This window comes from Mercenaria mercenaria, chromosome 19 (assembly GCF_021730395.1).
Source record: "Mercenaria mercenaria strain notata chromosome 19, MADL_Memer_1, whole genome shotgun sequence".
Lineage (NCBI taxonomy): Eukaryota > Metazoa > Mollusca > Bivalvia > Venerida > Veneridae > Mercenaria > Mercenaria mercenaria.
In genome coordinates this window covers 18514807-18538520 of record NC_069379.1, presented here as the reverse complement: position 1 = coordinate 18538520, position 23714 = coordinate 18514807, and the positions used below count along the sequence as shown (strand labels likewise).

The 23714-nt window shown below is 36.5% G+C and overlaps 2 protein-coding genes across 2 annotated transcripts; both read left to right on the top strand.

The window, feature by feature from the left end:
- The first annotated feature begins 1069 nt into the window (after window positions 1–1069).
- On the top strand, window positions 1070–10558 carry LOC123543145 (uncharacterized). The gene is made up of 5 exons (XM_053531511.1): window positions 1070–1222; window positions 1646–1805; window positions 3368–3513; window positions 5603–5723; window positions 9755–10558. The coding sequence occupies exons 1-5, from the start codon at window positions 1192–1194 to the stop codon at window positions 9978–9980; spliced, it is 684 nt and encodes a 227-aa protein (XP_053387486.1). The 5' UTR covers window positions 1070–1191; the 3' UTR covers window positions 9981–10558.
- Window positions 10559–20527: 9969 nt separating this feature from the next.
- On the top strand, window positions 20528–22422 carry LOC123542176 (protein PIF-like). The gene is made up of 2 exons (XM_045327875.2): window positions 20528–20667; window positions 21120–22422. Exon 2 carries the CDS (start codon window positions 21136–21138, stop codon window positions 22336–22338), a length of 1203 nt encoding a protein of 400 aa, XP_045183810.2. The 5' UTR covers window positions 20528–20667; window positions 21120–21135; the 3' UTR covers window positions 22339–22422.
- Window positions 22423–23714: the final 1292 nt, after the last annotated feature.

The window sequence follows — 23714 nt, the reverse complement described above, 5'->3', positions numbered from 1 at the left end:
TCATTCCAATTTATTTCGATCAAATAATGATAAAAGGACTGAATATTTCCGAACGTATTTTTCAAAAGCTTTTTAAAAAGAACCAAATATCCATTGACAGGGCCACATGTCTTCATGTATTGCCATGGCGAAGAAGTGAAACAAATCATATTTTGACATACAGGACAAAACGTTTATGAACAATGCCCAAGAAAGCACGAACAAAACACCAGGAAAAGGTACAAGGCGCATGGTGAGCCTTTTCGGTTTCCCACTGCGATGAAAAGAATGCCGCCCGTAAAACGGCCTATGTTATCGAAGCTCTAACACAGGTTCATACTGAGCATCTCATACAATAGTTTTGAAAAGTGGACTTCGTTTGTTTTTGTTTGATCTTTGTGTATGCCGATTTTTATATAAGCTAATGTATAGTCGCCACAGGTAAGCTATATGGGCGAATCCTCAAGAAAACTTAGTAATATAAGTGGGAGGATAGGACACCCCTATTCCAGATGCTTCCCTGGTTCTTTAGCGTGTCAGGTGTAAAGCACCCATACATTCAACTCTTGTCGCTATGCTAGTAATTTTAGTTGGAGGAGCGGGGGCTCGAACTCACGACCCTTGGTTTCGTAGTAAGACACAATAAGCTTTGTCTAATGTGACCCTAATAAGTTGATCAAACCCAACGGTCAAACTGAGAGCGCACAGAGGTCAGTCTTTTACGAAACAAATAGACAAGTGAATTTATGATAAAAATATCGATCCACATGTTCACATGTTAGAATTTTTTATTCAGGCAATATATTATTGCATTTCCTCTGTGGATATTACATATACTTTCACGATTTGTTCATATAAAAAACAACAAAAAAACATTCAATTAATTCACCTGCGCTGTAAGAATTTGCCGGTATATCGCATGCAGTGATACAAATACTATAATTCATATAATGTAAAAAATAAATGAGTTTCAATGACAAAATAGGTTAAATCACTTTCTGTTTATAGTTTTTATTATGGCATTCATTGTTCGTGAAAACAATACGTTGTACAAGGTGCCTATTAAGAACCATTGGCCCGAAACAATTAGGACTAATTTTACGGCTATTTTTAAAACCCGCTTTGAAAAAAAGACAGTACATTTGATTTTTTTTTGTATGAAAATGGACGGATTTCGATAAACTGGTTATTGCACTGAATTTTATTTCTAAAATGCGCGCTTTCATGTGTGAAGACATTATAGGTAAATATCTTTTTTATATTGATTGGAATAAATCATTTGTTTCCATTAAGTAATCAGTTTTCTTTTTAAAGTCGTTGATATGATACCAGTGATTTGGACTTTTTTCCCATACATTTAACATAGTAATTTGTATGGTTTGGCTGAATTTCGTTTGCCCGGATTTAATCCTATGGAACGAATTTTAATTATCTTCTTTAAATATCTTTTTTTATAATGAGCAATTTATCAAATTGATTGGTATAAATCATTTTTTTCCATTAAGTAATCAGTTTTCTTTTTAAAGTCTTCGATATGATACCAGTGATTTGGATTTTTTTCAGACATTTAACATAGTAATTTGTATAGTTTAGCTGAATTTCGTTTGCCCGGATTAAATCCTATGAAATGAATTTTAATTTAAATTTTGTTCATTTTTTCTTTTAGTTTTATCTCTTCTCTCTCTTGTGGGCTATTCTCACGGAGCATGCACGTATAGTGCTATTGACACGGACTTAAATACTTGTGTCGCAGCTGCTACCACATCCAGTACCGTGCGATGGTTCTTTCCACACGGGACCTTAGCTGAGCAAGCCGAGCTATGCCAGTAAGTGTTATGAAATTCATTCGTTAATATTGTATTATACAACGGCCCGATGTTTTTTTTTCTTTTAAACAAAGAAAACTGAAAACTGTTATCATGCAACAAATCACTATTTTTACGTCGCAGTCATAGCGTAAAACGCCATTATAGGCGACGCGTTTGAAAGGAAAACATACAACCAAGGCAAATATATGGTGGATGTCGTAAAGGATGTACAGGATAATCGCTGATTTCGTGTTATAATCTACGTTAGGTTACGCAGTATACCGATACTACTTCGGCATTCTCCGGCTACTGATGTAACTCGTAAAGTCAATCAGACGGATAATGCCGAAGTCTGATGCGGAGATTACGTAACTGCACGAAAATAACCGATAATCCTTACGGACCCGTTACACATGTATAGTATACTGTGTTGAAGTGTATATATAAGAATGTATTAATGAGACTTTGCTCAAATGTAATTGGCTATCTTTAAGAAATGACCCTAGCTCTAATAAGACACAAGTATGGTCCTATAGATGAAAATTTCCTATATATGTTTCGAAAATTCCTATGTATCAAAAGTTTCTATGTTTCTATGTATCAAAAGTTTCTATGTATCAAAAGTTCCTTTGCATGAAACGTTCATATGTTTAAAACTTTTATATCAAAAGTTCCTCATGCATCAAAAGTCCCTCATGTATCAAAAGTTCCTATGCACCAAACATTTCCCACGTATCAAAAGTTCCTATGCATCAAAAGCTCCTCATGTATCAAAAGTTCCTATGCACCAAACATTTCCCACGTATCAAAAGTTCCTATGCATCAAAAGTTCCTCATGTATCAAAAGTTCCTATGCACCAAACATTTGCCACGTATCAAAAGTTCCTATGCATCAAAAGTTCCTCATGTATCAATAGATCCTATGCCTCAAAAGTTCCCCACGTATCAAAAGTTCCTATGCATCAAAAGTTCTTCGTGTATCAAAAGTTCTTCGTGTATCAAAAGTTCCTATGCATCAAACATTTCCCACGTATCAAAAGTTCCTATGCATCAAAAGTTCCTATGCATCAAAAGTTCTTCGTGTATCAAAAGTTCTTCGTGTATCAAAAGTTCCTATGCACCAAACATTTCCCACGTATCAAAAGTTCCTATGCATCAAAAGTTCCTCATGTATCAAAAGTTCCTATGCACCAAACATTTCCCACGTATCAAAAGTTCCTATGCATCAAAAGTTCCTCATGTATCAAAAGTTCCTATGCACCAAACATTTCCCACGTATCAAAAGTTCCTATGCATCAAAAGTTCCTCATGTATCAATAGATCCTATGCCTCAAAAGTTCCCCACGTATCAAAAGTTCCTATGCATCAAAAGTTCTTCGTGTATCAAAAGTTCTTCGTGTATCAAAAGCTCCTATGCATCAAAAGTTCCTCATGCATGGGTGGGTGGGGTTGGCAAATGTCCTTGGGGCAAATGTCCTATAACCAAAAAGTTTATATTTATCAAAAGATCCTATGGTATCAAAAATTCTCTTTGTGCCTAAAGGTACATACCACTTTTATTTGTTCTTTTTGTGTTTTAGGAATAGTGCTCAAACTGCATTAGCCACGTGCATTAGAGCGATATTCTCGGCATGCAAGCTGGAAGCCAAAAGTTTGAAAATGTTCAGTACCACGGGTGACAATATCATCAACGCCTACACAAATCTGTGTTCTGCGACATTGATAAGTAAGATTGTTCGTGTGAATAAAATATATATGTGGACTAATACAGCTTTTGAATTAAAACATATGTTTTGACAATTTAAATTGTGCATATCTATACAAAAACACACAGATATGCGCCACGGTAACCGCACAAATATTTTATGCGACACGGCATACCACACAAATATTTTATGTGACACGGCATACAACACAAATGATGTGGCACGGTATACCGCATAAATATTTGATGTTACGCGGCATACCGTACAAACATTTTATGTGACACAGTATACCGCACAAATATTTTAGGTGACCCGGCATACCGCACAAACATTTAATGTGACACTGTATACCGCACAAATATTTGATATGACACGGCATACTGTACAAATATTTTTTTGTGACACTGTATACCTTACAATTATTTGATGTAACACATCATATCGCTCAAATATTTGATGTGACACGACATACCACACAAACATTTGATGTGACGCGGCATACCGCGCAAACATTTAATGTGACACGGTATACTACGCAAACATTTGATGTGACACTGTATACCGCATAAATATTTTATGTGACACAGCATGCCGCACAAACGTTTGATGTGACGCTGTATAACGCACAATCATTTAATGGGACACAGTATATTGCACAAATATTTGATTTGACACGGTATAACGCACAAATATTTGATGTGACACCGTATATCGCACAAATATTTGATGTCACATGGCATACCGCACAAACATTTGATATCACACTGTATAACGCACAAACATTTAATCATTAAATGTGACACTGCATACCGCACAAATATTTGATGTGACACGGCATACAGCACAAATATTTTATGCGACATTGTATACCGCACAAATATTTGATGTGACACTGTATACCGCACAATCATTTGATGTTACACGGAATCCACACACATATTTGATTTAACACGATGTACCGCACATATATTTGATATACTGCATATCGTCTAGTTACAAGACACTTGCTTGTATGAGAGATAGGGCAAAGATTTCCCAATGATAGAATTGGTTCAAACTTTGCATATGAACTCAGTTTCATGTTAGAAACAGAAAAATGCAAAACAGTCATAGGTTATCGTGTTTGTTTAGGAGTTATCTGTCCTTAAACTGGATTTTTCTTCAAATTTGCATATCCAAGGGCAGATAACTCCAGAACAAATATTATGACCTATAATTGTGTTTTCATTTTTCTGTTTCTAACATGACACTGTGTTCATAAACAATGTTTGAACAAATTCTATTATTTTTTTTTTTTTTTACCCAAAACTGCAGCATACGTCCTTAGATCTAATGGTTATAAAATGTTCCTGCGACACTTTTTGTTACGGACATAAATATATATAGATTGTTTATCTATTTTCGATATGCGCTATTATCTATTTTCGATATGCGCTAGTCGTTAAACATTTGCCATAGTTGTGTATATGTGTTAATATAATACAGACTACTATTGAATCCCCCACCTCCCTGCCTTTCCCCCCCCCCCCACCACCACCCCCCACACACGCACACACACACACACACACACACACACACATACACACACTTATGGCACTGTCGGTCAGTTCATGTGAAACATTGATATTAAGGGTTTTCTATCCATGTAAGTATGCATATTCTCTTTTCGGGCAGTTGTTTTATCTATTATTAACAGAATGAGCCGCGCCATGAGAAAACCAACATAGTGACTTTGCGACCAGCAAGGATCCAGACCAGCCTGCGCATCCGCGCGGTCAGGTCAGGATCCATGCTGTTAGTTAAAAGTTTCTCTAATTGCAAAATGCTTTGAAAGCGAACAGCATGGATCCCGACCAGGCTGGTCTGGATCCATGCTGGTCGCAAAGCCACTATGTTGGTTTTCTCATGGCGCGGCTCAATTATCATTAATTGCAAAATCACTGAGTACGACTGGAGTGATATTTGTGAAAAAAGAAACGTTTAAAAGTAAGTACAAAGTACACAAAACGCAATGTCTCCATTTTGTAATTGAATGACTTTGACTATGCCTTGATCAGATTAATTGCATTTTGTGGGATTTTGTATCATGACTGTTGACCATCTTTGCAGCTGAAGCGCAGGCTTGTATGTCGGTTGTATCAGCAACGTCAACGTTTACAACGGCAGAGACGGCGTTCACAACTGACGTCACAGCACTACCAGACGCCGCTACGAGTATAGAAATATGTGGGTAAGTTCAGGGGGTGTGTAACGACAATCTGCAATTATCGTGCGATTACGTAATGTCGAAGACTATTTCGGCATCCTTCGGTAACAACCGGAAATTGTCGGAAACCACATACGGAAAATACGTAATTGAACGGAAAATGCCGATTGTCGTTACAGGTCCACTACCTTCAGTAAGAAAGTAGTGTAGCCCTACGTACTACAGTAACTAATGTTTAAACAAACCAGGGAACTGCGTTTTTCTTGCATCCACAAAAGACGTATTCCTCGAATACATTGGCTAACGTACATCTTTTATGACTATAGACTACTGGTCCAGTGCCTAAATCCGGACATTTTTGGTTATTCTTTTGACGATAACTTTGCATTCTGAAACCACACGTGCATAAAATATCGAATATATAATTTTCAGTTCTTTAAAAATTTCTGTGCAAAACGGCAAGAAAATCGTGTATTGCTGATTTCATTATAGAAAATCATCCGACTTGGGCTAGTAAAAGCTGTCTAAATCGGTCTTCAGAGTGCTTAAATATTCGGATATTATTTGGGTATGAAATGCAACGAATCAGCGCGCCCAAAAATAGCAATGAAAAAACTTTGTTTGAAGCAAAGCGGCCAAATTCAGTTCTTTAAATAAATACAGGCATCTCTGTTCGACTAAAGTTTTGTTACCTGTTAATCACGTGATCATGTGGACTAGTTTCTAATTTAATATATAACTGCCAAATATAACAATAATATACAAAATGTAATACACAATAAAATATATCTGAGTGAAAATAAATGTTTACAACTACTATAACCTACCCGCAACTTACAAAAAGAGTCGTCTGCAATAGGCAGAATATTTTTCTTATTAAATCAGTACCTCGTCGCGCCTCAAATAACTGGCGCGCACTGAATGACGTCATCCCCGTGACACACAACGTTTACTTTTAACGGTGCGGATATTTGAAGGTAATTTACGGTGGAAATAATTACATTTATACACCGTTGTTAACAACTGGCCACCAAGGCGTTCCTTTGCGTCGATTCTGGTCTTCCCAGTAAAACAACCACGATCACGATCGTAAAGGGCTTTTTAACGGTGTCCGAATTATTCAGCACTGTCCGGATTTAGGTATAACATAGAAAACTTAAATTGAAGATTTTTTAAATATTTTGTTTATGTTAGTATTAAAGTTTCATCTATTAAAAATGTTGATATTGTGGCGTGTATCAAAAGCCGTGTCATTTTAAGGTGGCTTACCCAGTTTTAGGTAGTGGGCCCGTTATGACATGGGCAATTTCCATGTGATTAGGAATGTAAATATGTAGCTCTATATTTGCACCGAATTCGCATAGTTTACGATGAATATGTAAATTGCTGATTGTCACTACCTGAACTAAAGTTTTATGACACTTTCTACTGTTATCTAGATTTATTTTAGGATCAAAAGTGTCCGTTTTATGGCGGCTGAGTTCTACAGAATAAGAAGGACGTAAGTGTTAGTTACGCCCTTTTATGAATAATATATTTTTTGAAACTACATACGAAAGGGCACCATCCTATTTTTTTTAAAAAAAAAGGTTTGTTACTAATTGCTACGTTGATCAAATTCACTAATCATAAAAAGGCGTAAGTAAAATGCTTTTTTTTTCAGAATCTTAGTAATAGAAGGGCGTATCTGCATTTAAATGTTGTATCAGAAGGGCCCACTTACGCCCTATAGAACTAAGGCGTAAAAAAATTGTTTGTTTCCGGTATCCCGACCTACCCTAAATTTTTGGCCCGACCCTAAATGATTTTATGACCTTGGAGAACATTTTTTTCAATTTTTTAACAAAAAGATGCAAAACTGCACTTTTTATGCTTTAAACATGGCCAGTGATGTTAGAAATCAACTTACTGATGCTCTAAAGGCATAACCCCCTTATTTGTAATCATTTTTTGACAAAAAAATAATTTCTGAAAAGTCTCCCTTAATAAAAAAAAATTCCAAAAAAAAAAAAAAATTCCGACCTACCTTTCTCTAATTTTTTTGAGCATGTTACCGGAAACAAAGAATTTTTTTAGGCCTAAAACTACGATTTTCCACTTACGCCCTTCTTATTCTGTATCGACACGCCCTTTAAACCCGCCAACATGCAGTTAGGTCGTTCTTCGTGTTGGCGCAAAAGTTGAGGACGACTAAATAGTGTACCAACATTACAAGTATGGTTTTTGTCGTATTGGCATGTTAGTATGTCGTAAAAGCCAGAACGAACTCAGAAATCAGCCATCATAAATATGTAGCTGAAAATTAATTGTTGTCCATTTGTTTACATTTTGTGCAACAAAGATTAACCAAATCTTTCACTGTGGACATATACTTGACATTTTAAAGAAACTTTTTGTATTTGTAAAATGTACACAAACCTTAGTACACATGTGTTCATACTCACACAAGCTGTCAATTTGTAAGATACGTGTTCCATAGTTTTTACCTGTCAGACAAAAAATCTCACTTAGAAGATACGTGACCCCTACTTTTCTTCTTCTTCTTTTTTTTCGTAGTTTATAGATAATTTAAGAACATAAGGATAGTAATCTTTAAGAAAAATGGGTCTGGCTATGTATTACAGCTCTCAGAAAATGGTTAATTCTGTATAGAACATATAGCATATTAATACTAACGAAATACCAGTACTACTCCCGCACGATAATTTAAACGATAGCATGTTTATATTATTGTTTGATCGTTATGGTTCTCATGGACCGTTGAACTAAAAAGGTTGCTAACGATAAAAGTTAAGTGCTTACTGTAATGTTATACAGAAATTATTTTTTTTTGTATAGAAACGTTTTAATGAAGAAAAAAAAATCACAAAGATCAAACATGTTATCGTTTGAGTTACCGTGTGGGATTTATACCATGACTTAGGTTAAAGCCCTGCTCTCGTCCTACCTTTTAACCTTGAATTGTAACTAAAAAAGCATGAAAATCCTGACTATGAACAGTAACGCCTGTCAAAATAGAGTCTATTTTATATATAAATCTATATTAAATACCTGTGGTTTTGCGTGCTACAGTGTGGCACGTGGCCGTTAACTGTTACCTATTGTAATCATGGGTTGCATACACACAAAAGAATTTGAATAGCAGCGGAGCAGGACTTTAATGACGACTAACGAACACAGACACTTGGGGCTCGGACCTCCACACACCCCATTCTTCTACGCCCCTGGTTAAGTTTAGCCAATATATTTTAGCATTTCACCATGTATTAAGCATATATGACGATCATAAAACGCATTTTGTAACATTTCAGCGTGTTTTTAAAAAATGTATTTTTACCATCAATGCTCCCAATACTACAAGATATGAAACATCGCACGAACAATGGGAACACTTGCTTGCGCTGGACCCTCGCTTTGTGTAGCGCATGTCATAAACCGGGAACCAAAATTGTTACTCTTACGGCTATGTTAAACCAGATCATCACTTCTTTATGTAAACAAACCTCGTGTAACACGTGCTGAAGCGATAATCCGGTATAATGCAGTCGAAACGGTATCAATTTTGGTACCCGGCAACGATATGCGCAGTTCAAAGCAGGGATCTATTCGCAAGGAAGTGTTCCATAGAATTTAGATAGATTGATTTATATTATTTATTGATTTCTCGTTGGAATACAAATGACAGTTGTCGGGACCGGTGTCATTTGACAAAATGGCAACAGATCTGACGATTGATACCAGTGATTCATTGGTAGGGGTTCATTTAAACGTTTAACTGGCTATTGTTTCCCTAGTGGTCGTGAGATGTTTCATATCTTGTAATATTGACAGCATTGATGGTAAAAATGCATTTTTTAAAAACACGCTGAATTGTTACAAAATGCGTTTTATGATCGTCATCTATGCTCAATACATGGTAAAATGCTAAAATATATTGGCTTAACTTAACCAGGGGCGGAGGAGAATGGGGTGTGTGGAGGTCCGAACCCCAAGTGTCTGTGCTAACGAACCGTGTACGCACACATGCAATAAAGTTAGGCTACTTTCATTTTCAGACTGGCAACAACGATGGAATACGTGGCATATGCATCTCTCCTCACTGTCACGTGCACAGATCCCACACATCTTGCCGTTTGGGGTAGCTTCTTCTCAACAATATTGGACACGTATGCTTGCACGTGCAGCTTGGCAGTCACGTGTCAGCTGAGTCACGTGATCATGTTGTTAACTGTGTTGATTGCGAGTTGTTTCAATGGCATATTCAGAGTTTTGAAAATCTAAAGGCCAAAAGTGTAAATGCTTTTTGTTTGTTACGGGTTTATCCTGCTACCAAAGTGACAAGTATATTTCTGGCAATCTTGTAGCATTTTTATTTTATTCCGAATTACATCCAAAGGATGTTCATGTGCTACACAAAATAGTCCCATTCATGAACAATGAAAAAAAATCCCATTCATGAACAATGCGGATGAATTATCAGTGGTTAAGCAGTTCAACCGGTTGCATCCATTCACACCGACCATTTAGATTATACAAGACTTATAAGTATTCCAGCCCATGGTCATATCACTGATTTCCAGCTGGCAATTTAGACATCTTCGTGTCAGATCATGTAGAGTTCATATTACATATGAGGCACGTTTGTATTTGTTTCTCATACATGCATACTAATTTGATAGATTGGCATTTAAATAGAAAAAAAATCGACCAAAACCCGCAACCACCATACGTCTCAAGGCTTTGATTACCTAACTGACTAGATCCCTGGGCAAACAAACAAAAGATTTCTTTCGACCGTTAATGTTTTGTTGTTTAATCATAATAATCTCGTCATATCATAAAATAAAATATCAAAATCATTTTTGTTGCTTGTTATCCATCTCGTTCTCTTGGGCTTGAATTAATACCTTGGTCTCGGTTCTATCAAAGAAATAATCAAAACAGTAGGCTATTGTAACTGGGCGAACTCCCGTGTAACCTCGCATCACCCTGATCAGTTTTCCAAACGTTCATTTTACACTGATTATGAGTCTAGACCCTTATTAAGTTAAGGATGGAAACAATAAACAAGATCTCATTTGGATACAGCTAGACTTGGAGAGTCTGCTTTTATTTTGTATTAGACAATTATTGGTCAATATTTGGATTTATCGGCCTGGAAAAAGGACTTCCGAGATTGAAATACACTTTTCTCAGATTGATAAATTCTCATATTGACAACACCTAAATGTAAAATATATTATAGTTCAACCATCGTTTTTATCCAATGACAAGCGAGGGATTTTCAAAAAAGTAACCAACTTATTTTCATATTGTTTCATAACTGAAGAATCTGATCCACTTAATCATGAAGTAGTTCAAAATTAATGAGTATTCATTGTTCCGCCTATTAGACATTTACGGATTAAGTCTACGTGGACTGTGAACACCTTAGACGATCGATTTTTCAAGGGGACCGTCTCAACATGATAATTTTAATTTATGTTTAGTAGGAAAACATTCCTATAATGATGGTAAGGTCTGGCTTAATATGTCACTGCACAGGATAATATTTGGATTTGTCTGTCCGTCCGTCTGTTCGCCAGAGAAATGTTTTGTTATACATATCGCAAAAAGTATTTGATCTAGCGTCATAACACTTTCCTGAAATGTTCTTCAATATTATAAGTTGCGCATCTGCGACAAAGTTGAAAAGATGAGCTAGTCTGATCGCGATGTATCCGTATTCCATCGTCGTCGTCGTCCAACATGAAAAAATCTAAACTGGGTCAGCTGGGATCAAAATGTAGGTCAGCAGGTAAAACATTGTGAAAACTGTAGAAAACGTAATATCTTGCGTCTCCATTCCTTTGTTGTTATTATACGCCCGAAGGGACGTATTTTGGGATACCACAGGTGTTCATTTGGCTGGCTGGCTGTCTGTCTGTCTGTCTGTCTGTTTGTCTGTCTGTCCGTTAACAATTTCGTGTCGACTCCGCTCCTTGAAGGATTTTAAACAAACTCGAAACAAATGTTATCCACATCAAGAGGACGTGCAGAGCGCCTGTATCAGGTGGCTTGCTTTAAGGTCAAGGTGACACTTAGGGGTCAAAGGTCACATGACTTTATTTTGTGTTTATGTTGCTTTGCATTGCGGTGCTCTTGGTTTTATTTGGCATATCCATTTTTTGTTCACTTACAATATTTTGTTATTGAATTACTTCCCTTTAATGTTACTATAAATAGGTTATTTTGTAACATTTTTATTACTGGCCGTAGGGAAAAAACCGATACCACTTTTCTGTGGTACAACATGGATGGTACCTGCAATGATTTTAGTGGACTTAGAGTTTTGCGGGGAATTTCTTCCCTTTGTTGTTCTTTTCGGTTGGGCTTCAACAGTAATTAAGTTCTTTAAATTTTGCTCCACTCCCCTGATATAATCCTTCGGGCGTATATTGCCCCGCTTGGCGGAGCACTTGTTATTTCTGTATTAGCGTTAAACACTTTGTATTCGTATAACTTTATTGTTTTAATTTGTCAGTAGTGGATGGACGAAGAGATGGACAGCTTTTTTACTAGATAAATGAACGGAAGATAGGAAAATAATTAAAATAAAAAAATCTTCCCATTTATACTGTATTATGGCATAAACATGAATGAAATAAAATTCATTTCTTGTTGACAGTTTTCAGTTTATACAATCAATCCAATATGTTTTCTTCTACACACAAGGTATGCACAGACATGTACGGTTCTTGAAAGTCGTTGTCGTCAGTGCCTCCATACAGATCTTACGCTCTTGTAACACTTCAATTCTGCGATTGAATGTTCTACAGTTATTCTGTAATGACATATATATTTGTTCAATTTAGTACATTTAATTAAAAAGGGGCAGAATTCTGTCAAAATCCAAATCAGGGGATATGGGGATTGCTTTTCTTGGTGTAGATTTCGATAGTAAATAACTATTTAAAGTTTCAAGTCAATAGCTTTGATAGTAACAAAGATATTTGACTTGATCAAAAACATTAACAGAAAATTCTTAATCAAAAAGGGGCATAATTCTATAAAAATTGAAATCAGAGTTATGGGGATTGATTTTCCTTGTGTAGACTTCGATTGTAAATAAGTATTTTAAGTTTCAAGTCAATAGCTTTGATAGTAACAGAGATATTTGACTTTATCAAAAATTTTAACCCAAAATTCTAAGTTAAAAAGGGGCATAATTCTATCAAAATTCAAATCAGGGTAACGCAGAATGTTTTTCCTGGTGTAGACTTCGATAGTAAATAATAATTTTAAGTTTCAAGTCAGTAGCTTTGATAGTAACAGAGATATTTGACTTTATAATAAAATTTAACAGAAAATTCTTAATTAAAAAAATGGGCATAATTTTGTAAAAATTCAAATCAGAGTTATGGGGATTGTTCTTCCTTGTGTAGACTTCGATAGTAAATAACTATTTTAAGTTTCAAGTCAATAGCTTTGATAGTAACAGAGATATTTGACTTTATCACAAACTTTAACCAAAAATTCTAAGTTAAAAGGGGCATAATTCTATCAAAATTCAATCAGAGTTATGGGGATTTTTTCTCTTGGAGTAGACTTCGATAGTAAATAACTATTATAAGTTTCAAGTCAATAGCTTTGATAGTAACAGAGATATTTGACCTTATCAAAAACTATTACCAAAAATGCTAAATTAAAAAGGGGCATAATTCTGTAAAAATTCAATCAGAGTTATGGGGATTGTTCTTCCTTGTGTAGACTTTGACAGTAAATAAGTATTTTAAGTTTTAAGTCAATAGCTTTGACAGTAACAGAGATATTTGACTTTATCAAAAAATTTAACCCAACGGAGACGCAGACGCCGACGCCGGAGCGAGTGCAATAGCTCTACTTTTTCTTCGAAAAGTCAAGCTAAAAACAGGCACATCCAAATTGATATCACCTACCGCATAGTGATGATATAATAACTCAAACCCTTTTGCCGTTATAAACTCTTTTTCATATCGCGCATAATATAATTAAACTATGTTGAGACGGTCCCCTTGAAAAATCTATCGCCTTAGGTGTCCACAGTCCACGTAGACTTAATCCGTAAATTTCTATTATGGATTTCCCACATTCTAGGAGGCGGAGCAATTACCAAAGCAGGGACTGCATACAAGCAATGTGTCTATGTAGATCTAATAAACGGACCAAGTAGATAAATGAGCTGTGCCATGTGAAAACCAACATAGTGGGTTTGCGACCAGCATGGATCCAGACCAGCCTGCGCATCAGCACAGTGTGGTCAGGATCCATGCTGTTCGCTTATTGACAGTTTCTCTAATTACAATAGGCTTTGAAAGCGAACAGCATAGATCCTGACCAGACGTCTGGCGCGGCTCAAATATTTTAATGCAAGCTGTACTTTCATAGATCAAGTTTGACCTTTCTGTATCTTTCACTACCTCTACTGGTCTAAAAATAAACCAGGGTGCACTTAAATTCTACTTTGTCTTGTTTTATTTATACATGTAGTTGCTTGACTTGTACTGTTACATCATTACGAGTTAAACCTGCATATTATATTTCCATTGAATAAGAATATAAGATCGTGTTCCACAAAGTACTCGATAAGACTGATGTATTTATGATGTAAACTAAATTAAAATCAGCACTGGATCAACCGCTGTTTTGCTAAAGTTTGGCACTAAAATGACCTTGTATAAAGTTGTAGTAAACATGTACTTCTCCACCATGAGTGAAGATAAGACTAGCCAATAAATTAACAGAAGGCGTGGTTAGTTTACTTCAGAGGGAGCTTTTTGCAGTTTTGACCTGAAATGGGGCGTTAAACTATAAGCCGGTTATAGATCACTTATTGAACTTCTAAATGCATTAAGTTTTGCCTTCACTACGCTACGCTCCGTTTCGGCAAACTTAATTGCATTAGAAGTTCAATAAATGATCTATAACCTATACTTATGTTATCAAATTAAACTCAAAGGTTCCAAAAATTTTCTTCGGCCAGTGTTTTGATTTAAAAGTGTATAAGACGCCACCTAATTATGACGTCAAAAGCAATTATTTTGACGTCACTACTATTTAACTCACTACGTAGGCCTGTTTTACTCCAACTACGAGTAAATACTTATAGCTTATTAGATTTGTATCAAGAAATATGCACGAGTTCTGCAGCGGACATACTGCGCGACTTTAGTAACGCAACATCATTCCGCGAAAGAACGAGTGCATCTTTCTCGATGCAAATCTAATAATTTTTTTATAACATACACATACTACACTTAAAATTATAACATTAATGATATAAATTTGTTCCATAGCCCAAGTAAAATTGAAATTATAGTCGATAAAGAGTTTTTAAACGCGAAGGAATGCATGAAACTAACGTCACAAATGACGTCACACACCCGATATGTAATTTAACGTCAGTATGGTTCCAGATTCCACTGTAACTTAACGGAGTTTAGATGAGTATGTAATTAAGAAATTATTTATAGCAAATGAGTGTTTTAACACTATTTATGCACGATGGGCGGTTATATGTCGGGCGTAATAATTTAACAAGGGCACGGCCCGAGTGTAACTATTTGTACGACGTATTACCACCGCAGTGTATAAATTCATAGTGTTAAAACACGGTTTTGATAAACATTATTTCGATTCTTTTTTATATGCCCTTACCGGTAATCTAAAACAGTAAATAAAATATAGTTCAGCGCTCTTTCTTGGTCGCAACAAAATCTTTGACGTCTCCGCACGTTAACGCGACGTCATTCTAGCGTAAGTGTGTTTTAACAGAGACAAGCATATTAAAATAAAACTTTTTCTTACTCATCATATGTCTGTTTAGACCAATCGTAAAGACTAAAACTAGATCATTGTCCATCTTAGAGTTCCAGATCTTATTTTGTCGAACTAGGAGGCAGTGGTACGTTACATCACATTTCACAAACTGCTACGCAGTGATCTCCCTTTCATCACTCAGAAACTTTTGAACAGTGATTTTTTTTTCACACTTTTAGGTATTTTTGCAATTGCTTCTCTACGGACACTTTGTCAACGCGACGCTGTAGCTAATATAAGTTAACTGTCTTGGCGTCATTGAAAAGTTACCACTTAATATATACCTCTTTACTTGTTTTTACAATATCTGCGTCACTTTTTCATGGCCTGTGCGCGGTCTATTACTCATAGACCCTGTTTTATCATGTCTCCTTACCCATTTCATGACTGTCAGGTGAGAACAGCACATACGACGTGCAATTTCACGACATGAAAGTTCGGCGTCAACCATGTCAATGGCCTGATGGTGTTGATCGTGCCTTAAACGTGGCGTTCTAAGCAAAGATATTCTGGATTTTTTTAACGTATTCCGTTTAGTCTGTCGACTGACTTTCAAGTGCGATCAATGATTTGCGATAGAATTTTCCTACATGTCGACATTGCTGGAAAAAGTCATTTTGCACGTGCAGCCCGTGCCTCGAATGGAGTTAATCGAATTTGACAAATCTTTACACCAGTGACGTCTCAGATGCGTCAAAAATGTAGTCGTGTTTTGCTTTTAACACAGTCCAGTGCGATTTTTAAAACATAAGGGCCATTAGGGTGGTAACATATCAGTGACGCTGAGTATATATCCAATTCTCATCTTCCGTCAGAAGCTGTGACATTGTGCGAACATCTAAACTGGAGAACTTTATCAGAGTTTCTTTAGCACAATTGACCCTATTGACCTTTTGCTCCTTGGTTTACATATGACTCACCCATTGGGCACAAACCTTAAAACCAAAGTGCTTGGTGAGAATCTCATGAGTTCTCCCCGTTGACATGCCAAGAAAAGACGCTATCTCGGACACCGTGTACCTGGCGTCTTTATCAATCAGAAGTCATACAGCAGCAATGTTCTTTGACGACACTGCTGTTTTGGGCTTGCAAGGACGAGCCCTGTCTTTAAGGGCTGCCTGACCATTTTTAAATTTACGTACCCACCTGTAAACAGTTTATCCGATACTGCAGACTTCCTACATTTATGTAGAGCACGCAGGTGTTTCTAAATAACAACGTGACTCACCCGCTCAGCTCAGTAGGGAGAGCTCAAGTAGGGAGAGCTCAGATCTACGGATCATACTTCCTTCGCTGCTGATTCACGCGGGGAAGTTGGCAGTTACTTGCGGAGAACAGGTTTGTACTGGTACAGATAACGTTGCAAAACGGCGTTAAATCAAAAACAAACAAACACACAAACAAAAGTAAAAACGTACTCTCTAATTTCAGATTTGTGTTCGCTTTTCACTGCTACATGTATTTTGCGTATATGACTATGTCTGATATAAAACTAAACACCTTTGGAACGGTGAGACAAATTTCAACAAAACTTTTCAGGATAATAAAAGATTCATTCATGTATAAGTCACGTGAAACACGAATTTCTCAGGTGTCAAACGTCTACTGTAGCGCGATTGTCATTAGTTTTCGAACGGCTCTCGTACGTTCCATCATTTCTAACACTATGAATTAACCTTTAAGGTTTAGCAGTATATCACAAAATAACAGATTTTTTTTTAGTAAATGAACAGCACCTTGACGCACAACTTGTCTATCCAATATATGTTTTACTGTTCTGTCCCACAGAGTTGGATACTTAAAATATTCTTAATGAGTTGTCCCCCTTTGAATAAGAATGTCATTTGTAAAGAAATAAATGTAAAGTTTAAACAATTGTCACAAAACGATGTTTTACCTAGTTATGTAAAGTTTAAACACTCGCACGATGTTGCAAATGCATCAAAACGAAGACATGTAACAGCTTTTTGAAAATGATGAGATTTTAAAGGCGCTGAACTGTCCAGAAGTGTGGCCCCATCATGCAGTCCCTTTCCGGAATTTAATAAATACATGAATAAATTGACAATGGTTTTGTAATATAATATAAATGTTTTATATGCTGTTAAATTTTCATGTAAAACAATGCTCTCTTTCTATGATTTGATGACGTTCGAACTTTTTTCTCCGAAACATGGACCTATACCTTAAGGAAGGGACAGCTAGTTATTTTGTTTCTTCACTTTTCTAACAGGTTCTATTACTTTCCAGATCCAGATTTTATTCCATTTTGTCCGGAACGAGATTTTATTGAATTTTTATAAATGAGGTTACTGGTCATGACGGCCTGTCTTAAATATGCACCACAACCTTAAATATGTTTTACTAACAATCTTCTTAACTGTTGAAAATGATGTATATTTACTTCTATAAAATACCATTTGCTGGAGAAAAGAAAACAAGCCGAAATGTAGCAGAAATTTTTCAAATACCTAACGCAGCATTATAACAACTGTCCTACCATCCCACTCCCCTTAACCCAGCCCGTAATATCGTGCAAACTCGAAAGTATCATGTAGATTTGATGATAATCATTATTAATGTGCACACCCGAAAGTATCGTGCAGACTAAAAAGAAAGTCTTCCAATAAGAATACCTCTCTGTCAGTCAAAGTTTTTCAAGGTCCAAAGAAAGCTGTGTATATTTGCAAGCCGAAAACAACAGGAAAGCGATATATCAGTACAAAATAATCATATTGCGTCAATATTTCCTATTTGACTTAGCCCTACCTTTTTCTACATGTAGATAGATACACAAAAGTACAACAAAATAGCAAATGATAATTGACCGCAAGTTCTTGCGACATCACATTAAGTCCTTTACAGTAACCATGGTAACAAAATTTATTGAAATTATACGAATGACGACACAACATTGTGTACATGTATTTATAAACAATGCAACGGTTATATTTACGTATTTTTGAATGTAAGTTTAAAAAAAAGTGAAAAATTTAACACTTAGCTTGTTCACGGCAAGTCATTTTGCCTTTGCCACCAGTGCAGACCAAAACCAGCCTGCACATCAGTGCAGTCTGATCATGATCTGCACTCTGCGCCACTATCGTTCAGTCAGTATATGAGCCGTGCCATGGGAAAACCAACATAGTGGCTTTGCGACCAGCATGGATCCAGACCAGCCTGCGCATCCGCGCAGTCTGGTCAGGATCCATGCTGTTCGCTAACAGTTTCACCAATTCCAATAGGCTTTAAAAGCGAACAGCATGGATCCTGACCAGACCGCGCGGATGCGCAGGCTGGTCTGGATCCATGCTGGTCGCAAAGTCATTATGTTGGTTTTCTCATGGCACGGCTCATATTTTTTTTTTATTGGTAAACGCCCATTATAACAGTCAATGGTACTGTCAAGATTGAAAGATGGACAAGCTCATTCGAGAAATTTGGCAGAGTAAGGGTTAATGGTTACGGAAATCCTCACTGGCAGCTATCCCTTGTATCCTGTTTAAGTTACTAAGTTCCCAACATGTGCTTATACTCGCCTGCACCATTCTGTTGTTATAATAAAACGGAAAAATAAACAAACAAAAACAACAAAAAACATTTCCTATACTGGTAAATAGGAGTAACGGTGGTTTCAAATCAAACTTGTTTTTGATCATTTATTTAAACTATGGTTGAAAAATATGTGTTCATGTGGTAAATAAAAGCGCAGGCATTTAATAAAACACGTTTTAAAATGATAGGTAATGCGACTGTTAATTGTCGTGGAAACCTGTTGTAAAAATCTTCATTCCCTTAAAGATCAAATCAATATTTATTAGTGTCGATATTTATAATTTAATAATTTATATAGAAAACTCAAAATCAGTAGATTTATTTAAATCTGTACATTTATTTGTTTCATTTTGTAAAGGCTCTAATGCAATAAAAAAGTGGTTGGTAGCCGGACTTGTGATTCAGTGTTATCAATTTCGAAATGACATCATTCAGAAAACAACAACAACAAAAACAACAAAAACAGTTAATGCTTAAGGTTCGAGATTGATTTTATTAAGCGTGATCCATGTGGCTTCCCCTCCCAGACCCTCCGAAACGTGCTCGTCGACTTTCAGCTGACTGCTACAAAACGGTTTATAAATGCGAACAGAATTACAAGAAGTTAAATTTCATACCATTCTATTGTAAGGACGGCTGGAGAGGGAAAAGGTTACACTACACTAAATAAGACTGAGTCACACAATATTTTATTCATTTATTTTGTTGGGTTTTACGTCGCACCGACACAATTATAGGCCATATGACGACTTTCAAGCTTTTTCTGATGGAGGAAGACCCCAGGTGCTCTTCCGTGCAATATTTCATCACAAGCGGGCACCTGGGTAGAACCACCGACCTTCCGTAAGCCAGCTGGATGGATTCCTCACATGGAGAGTTCAGCGCCCAAAGTGAGGCTCGAACCCACATCGATGAGGGGCAAGTGATTTGAAGCCAACGACCTTAACGACTTGGCCATCACACAATAGAACGAAATAATAGAGAGAGAGTTATGTATTTTTACCAATCAACAATGTCTAGCTATTCGCTTAGTATGTATGTCCTTTTCTCCAAAGTTATTAATGGCTTGCAAAAGAGTCACGAGCTATTGATCATAATAATAATCAACAAGCCGATGTTTTAAAGATCATTTTGAGAAAACAGACATTCCTAGCTTCAGAACAGACGATCTCTTACACCGTCAGCACTATTTTTACATAGGGTATACTTATTCCTTACGGTAATTTAAATCACTATGCAAATTAGATACATTATGTAAATTATGTATCTTTTTTTATAATTAGGTGCGATTTTAAATGCACTCCTTGCATCTGAAAGAAAAAAAAAAGCAACCGCTTGTCAAATAAATATCCTTTTGTACGCATACTATATAATTATGGAGGCGGTTTAACGTCAACGTATCAAAACACAACGTTACGTAACAGGCGTTAGTAAACAACGTTTAACGTAGAAAGTTCATTCATACGTGGAGACAAAGTATTATAAAAGGGCCCCTTACAACTACAATGTCACAAACAACTGATCCAAAGGGTTTGAAAGATAAAATTCACAGAAGACAGTAACAGTTATTTTACCGGTAAGTCGCAGTTTAAAATATTCTTCTTATATGATTTTTTTCTTAAAATAAATATTTGTCATATTTCTGTTGTACAAAAACTTCTAACATTAATAGTTAATTAATCACTTATATAAAGATGCATACACAATGTAGTTAAATTATTAAAAAAAACATGCATAAAGATGTTTTTTTTTGCCATATGTTTTTTATGGTTGACGTTCATATTCAAATACTTAGGGAGACTGTCAGTGATGCAGGTCTAGGGGGTTCGGTTTGTGTTTCGGAAGTCTCGGATCGAATCCCGTGTAAAATAAAAGAATACCGGACACAAATATTGGCAACAGTCATAAAGCGTATTTAACATAAACCTCAACTCTTGACTTAAATGAATAAGTTTAAAACTAATTAAAATAAATTAAACATAACAGCAAAAGAAACAACTAGATTTTGCAATTGTTATTATCTTTCAGATCTGAGACCACCACGATGTACGCAGCAATTCTTACCATCATTGCTATGCTGTACGCGACTAATGCCCAATCCTTGGATGAACTTTGCACGATGAACAAATGGTTGAGAGGTGCAAGCTACTTCGAACATCCGACAGACTGTGAAAAATTTGTTCAGTGTCACCGGAACGCTCTCGGTAGACTGGTTGCGGAGGAGCAACAGTGTTCGTTTCCAACCTATTGGAAAACTGAACTTTTAACATGTGTACCAGTCCAAGAAATCATGTGCGCAAACGATAAATGCGCAGTGCTGCCTGATGGTTCGGTACGGGGAGGATACAGGAACTGTCGAGGTTACTGGGAGTGTCAGGATGGGAAATCTGAGCCAAAATGTTGCCCATTGGGTCAGAAATTCGATGATGACTTTGGGTGTGTGGAAACAAAGGATGAAGACGACGAATGTAAGGACACTTGTATGGGGATTGTGTACGAACCAAAGAATGAGACATTGAATGAAACTGTCGTCTGCCCCAAACTGGCTATTGCCGGAGAGCCAGGATACTATAAACAATACGAGGAAGGATGGGGGTTAAGGAAATTTCCATGTTCCCCGGGAACAGTTTTTGACCAAGACATGTGCGAATGCGTCAGGGCGGCTGCGCCTGTGGAGAAAGCTAAATGCAAACCGGAAGTACATCTTACCTTTACGAACAATCAAACGGTAATTAACGGTTATTTCGTTGAAAATGAAAACGTAATTGTACAAAATGGCGTCGCTGATTTCAACGGCGTGAACAGCCGGCTAAACATTCCAAGATTTAACAACATCGAGCACAGCGAAGCCATCGTCATCAGAATAAAATATACATCTTCTCAAGAAAAGACCGGATATCCACAAGCCGTCCTCTCCAACAGCGGATGCGGCTTCCTTCCCTCTATCATTATCTCTGAGGATGAACACGCCGTAACATTTGGCGTCGGGACGACGAGAAATTTACTGGCATCGACCTCAGTAAAACAGCCGAAGGATATTTTGTCGACGGAAAAAACTGTGGAATTAAAGTTTCTGAACGGTGTTCTGATGGGATCAGTGAACAACGTGGCGTCTGCTGTACCAGCCAACGGCTACCTGAGGAATGTTCAGTGCACACTTAATGTTGGGTTTGCCGAGAATATGTCGCATTTTAAAGGGAAAGTTGATGAACTGTCCGTGTTTATGTGTGATCCAGATATGCCATAGATTTAGTTTTGACCCTTACCCTGCTATATTTCTATAATGAACTTGTCCATCTTTCAATTTGGACAGTACCATTAACTGCGAGAAGAGGTGTTTACCAAAAAGAAACTGACTGAATGACGAACAGTGCAGATCATGATCGGACTGTGCGGATGTGCAGGCTGATTTTAGTCTGCACTGGTCGCAAAGGCAGTATCGCTTGCCGCCAGCGGGCTAAGGGTTTAATATCCAAATGTCTGAACTTTCATTTATACATCTTTTTTCTATGATATTTCACATTCTATGTTGATAATCAACTGTATGATAGTTTTATAAACACTTTAAATCCGTCATTTTAGACCTATTTTTTTATCCATACGTTGGATGTTTTTGTCTCTATTTTGAGTTTATTCTCATAGATTTTGTGTGTTGTATGAATTCCTCTTAAAATAAAATATCTTTACCTTTATATAATTATGTTTCTTTTCTTTATTTCAATGTTTCCCAGATGACTAACTAAAAAGGCTTGGTATCAACATTGTACCGTATATTTTCGTTTATAAGACGCACTTCGAAAGCGGACAGGCAATCTGGAGTTTCTTTTTATTTTTATTACCTTGTAGCACACGCTTATAAGATGCTCCCACTCTTGAACATGACATATAACTCTTAATAATGCGTCTTACAAGGGAAAATATAGGGTAAATAATACATGTACCGATAAACCATAAACGTTTAATTCCAAACACTCACTGGATAAATAGACTAAATAATACCGATGGACCATAAGCACTCACTGGATAAATAGACTAAAAATACCGACGAACCATAAACACTCGCTGGCTAAATAGACTAAATAATACTGATAAACCATAAACACTCACTGGATCATTGTCATTACTTTCAGATACCAGATTTTCGAAAAGTATACATTCGTGTGTTAGTCCATGCTTCAAAATGAATCAGTTGATAGATTGTCTGCTTAACAGATGTCTTGACATGAAACACTGTAAAACAAAATACAAAAATTGCCTCCCATGTATTTGATTTAGTGTACGACTTGTGGGCTCGGTCTGCAATCTACTTAATGCAAATTGTAGGATTTAATTTTTCTTTTTGACCGATATTTCAAATGTTTTTCGAAAAATATCATTTTTTTACCGAACAGTCCATAGACTATTCAACATCAACGTAAAATATCGTGAAGGGCTACATACCGCAACGTCAAAATCAGTAAATGTGCGTATCACTAGAGTGATATTTTTATCATATATTTTGCAGTTTAGAATAAGTAAATTTCCTTCCTCATCTTGCTCTACATTATTCACTTTGCAATCAAAATTATTGTTGATAAATATTGCGACGCCTCTTGACTGACTAGTAAAATAAGAAAAGCATGT